This window comes from Nanorana parkeri, unplaced genomic scaffold (assembly GCF_000935625.1).
Source record: "Nanorana parkeri isolate BGI_ZX_2015 unplaced genomic scaffold, ASM93562v1 scaffold1452, whole genome shotgun sequence".
Taxonomy (NCBI): domain Eukaryota; kingdom Metazoa; phylum Chordata; class Amphibia; order Anura; family Dicroglossidae; genus Nanorana; species Nanorana parkeri.
Genome location: NW_017307720.1, coordinates 348,439 through 351,235, shown reverse-complemented (window position 1 = coordinate 351,235; position 2,797 = coordinate 348,439). Strand labels below are relative to the sequence as shown.

Sequence of the window (2,797 nt, the reverse complement as noted above, 5' to 3'; positions counted from 1 at the left end):
GCAAGTGGGCCGGCGGCTGCTGCGCCCGGTGAGTTGCCTGCAAGTAGGCCGGCGGCGGCCGCTGCTCTGGGCGCTGATTGCGAGTCACGAGCCTCCACCTTGGTGGCTTGTCGCCTTCTTTGCAGACGACCTGAAGGTTTTCTAGTTTGTACAGGTGATGATTGACATGTTTTTTTTCGACTCTCAATTGTCTGGCTAGATCTCTCGCCGTGTGCGATCTTCCCCCGCCAAGCTCTCGGAATTTTTCGATCAAGCACTCTACAAAATGGTCACCTGACACGGAAAGGTTCTCAAACTGCTGGGCCAAATGATGGCTTCTCTGATCGCGAGGTGGGCGAGCAGGAGGGAGCGGAGGGGGGTGCGAAATCAGCGGAGGACGTGGGGGGTTCCAGTCGGTGGCGTACTGTCCTGGCGGATTTCGGTAGGCGTTCCAGGCGGGGAAGGTGACAGGATTTCCCGATTGATTGCCCTGCAGAAAGTCTCTCTGTGCTAGAAGTAAGGCTTGGTGTTGTTCCTGCGTAGGGAAAGGGTTATGTAAAGAGACAGAATTAGTGTTGTGGTTGAAGCCGCGGCTTTTGTGCAATGGCCTAGCATGCCGCCCTCGGTACGGTGTTGCACTCATTACCAGACATGCACAGAGATGGCAAGGGAGCGATGGGGGAACCCTCCTCTCATACAACAGGCGAGTGGCCCTGTCGAGACAAAACACACAAGCGGCTCACAATTCCCGGCACAACTCCATGCAAACAACTACCATTGATAAAGGGCTATCGGACAAAAAAAAAAAAAAATGATTTCAGTATCTAGCTGATGCCAAATAACAAAACTCAGAGAGCAAAATAACATGTGGCATTGTTCTTTCATTTTTAATCCTGAGTGTAGACTGCTCTTCAATCACGGTCACATGACTTCTGACCATCGCCCAACCCTTCCCATCCTTCAAAGCGACAAGTTCAGACATGCATCACTTTACAGCAGAGGTAGGCATCCCTGGCACTCCAGCTGTGGTGGAACTACAAGACCCATGAGGCATAGCAGGACTGGCAGCCACAAGCACGACTCTGAGGAAGAAGCATGATGGGATCTGTAGTGCCGAGGTTGCCTACCCCTGTGCTACAGGAATAAACCCATAGCAGGTTCTGAAAGGTATCTCTGACTTTAAAAGGGAGAGGTACTTAAAAAAGCTCCCACCCTTCCACCGATATTCTATTTAGCCACCCCACAGCTGGAGTGCCGAAGTTGCCTACTCCTGCGCTACAGGAATAAACCCATAGCAGGTTCTGAAAGGTATCTCTGCCTTTAAAGGGACAGGTATATAGAAAAGCCAACCCCCCCCCTAGCCCTCATGCACACTAGAAACGTCCAGCACTTACAGCTCCGTGCACAGCTGTATCGTCAGCTCCCGGGAAGGACAGGTGCTGCGTGTGATTAGTATGCAGCCCTTGTCCTTCTCTATGAGACTACGCGGCAGTACGCTGCCCTTCGCTCACCTGCCCTGCACGTCCGATGGATCCTGTATGCGCCCGTGCCAGGAAACACGCACCCGCACTTGAGGTGAGCATAAGGGGGCGTACGACTGCGTAGTCCCATAGAGAAGGACGGGGGGCTGCGTAGTCCCGTAGAGAAGGACGGGGGAGGGGGGGCTGCGTACTAATCACACGCAGCACCTGCCCTTCCCGGGAGCTGAGTGATACGGCCCTGCACCAAGCTGTACGCGCCGGCCGATTCTCGTGTCAATGAGGGCTCACACTGATACTCTCTTCACCTTTGCCTTCCAAGTCCTCCAAAAGGTCAAAACGGTTGTCTGAGCTTACACAAGGTTAAAGAACCACTTCCCCCCCCCCATGTGACAGCATTCGGGCCTAGCAATTGGTTGCGGGGTGGTTCTGGAAGGGCATGCCTCAGGGGCGGCCATCCTCTAACCTAACACAAAGACTATTACTTTCCTGCTCAGTGACTAAATAGAACACAAAAGCCCAAAAGTAAGCAGCAAGCATATTCAAAAAAAAAGTGTCAGATAGCAAATGACAGGCCTATGACCCAAACTGTTTCACTTTGAGGAATATTTCCTGACTGGTAGCAATCTCGAGTTTCAGTTTCCTTTCTCATGTAGCTCCCTCCCTTATGAATGAGCCAAGCTCGTGAAACCAGAATGACGAGGCGGGCCTCTGAGGGGGCCGGCAGCCAATCGTGACCTGCCGGGGGCGGGGTCACGGTGCACAGCAGTTGAATGAAGCAATAAACACACAGAGACTGACACGAGCTGCAGAGGAGAAGGCCAGCCGAGCGGCTCAAAGTGCCGAGATCAGCAACTTAACCCGTGCGTGGCGCTTACGCCACCCGACGCGGCTCTCCGGGGTGACAACCGTCTAAACTGCCAGGACAACCTGTAGTCACAAAGAGACCAGTGTGCCAGCGTAACCAGCAAGACATGGCATGCTGGGGGTTTTAGTTCCTCAACGGCTGAGCTCGGTCTAGAATGTACTCCTCTCCACCACCCGCTGAGCTCCGTCTAGAACTAACTCCTCTCCACCACCCGCTGAGCTCCGTCTAGAATGATCTCTTCACCACCCGCTGAGCTCCGTCTAGAACTAACTCCTCTCCACCAACCGCTGAGCTCTGTCTAGAATAATCTCCTCTCCCCCATCCGCTGAGCTCTGTCTAGAATGTACTCCTCTCCACCACCCGCTGAGCTCTGTCTAGAATGTACTCCTCTCCACCACCCGCTGAGCTCCGTCTAGAATGTACTCCTCTCCACCACCCGCTGAGCTCAGTCTAGAAAGGACTCCTCGCCACC

The 2,797-nt window shown here is 53.7% G+C and overlaps 1 protein-coding gene across 1 annotated transcript in view; it reads right to left on the bottom strand.

Moving 5' to 3' along the window:
• Positions 1–2,797, bottom strand: part of LOC108798338 (double-stranded RNA-specific adenosine deaminase-like) — an 8,482-nt gene that overhangs the window by 214 nt on the left and 5,471 nt on the right. The window contains exon 3 of the mRNA XM_018570077.1: positions 15–514. Coding sequence (XP_018425579.1) covers positions 15–514 — 500 coding nt within the window. The remainder of the gene's footprint in view (positions 1–14; positions 515–2,797) is intronic.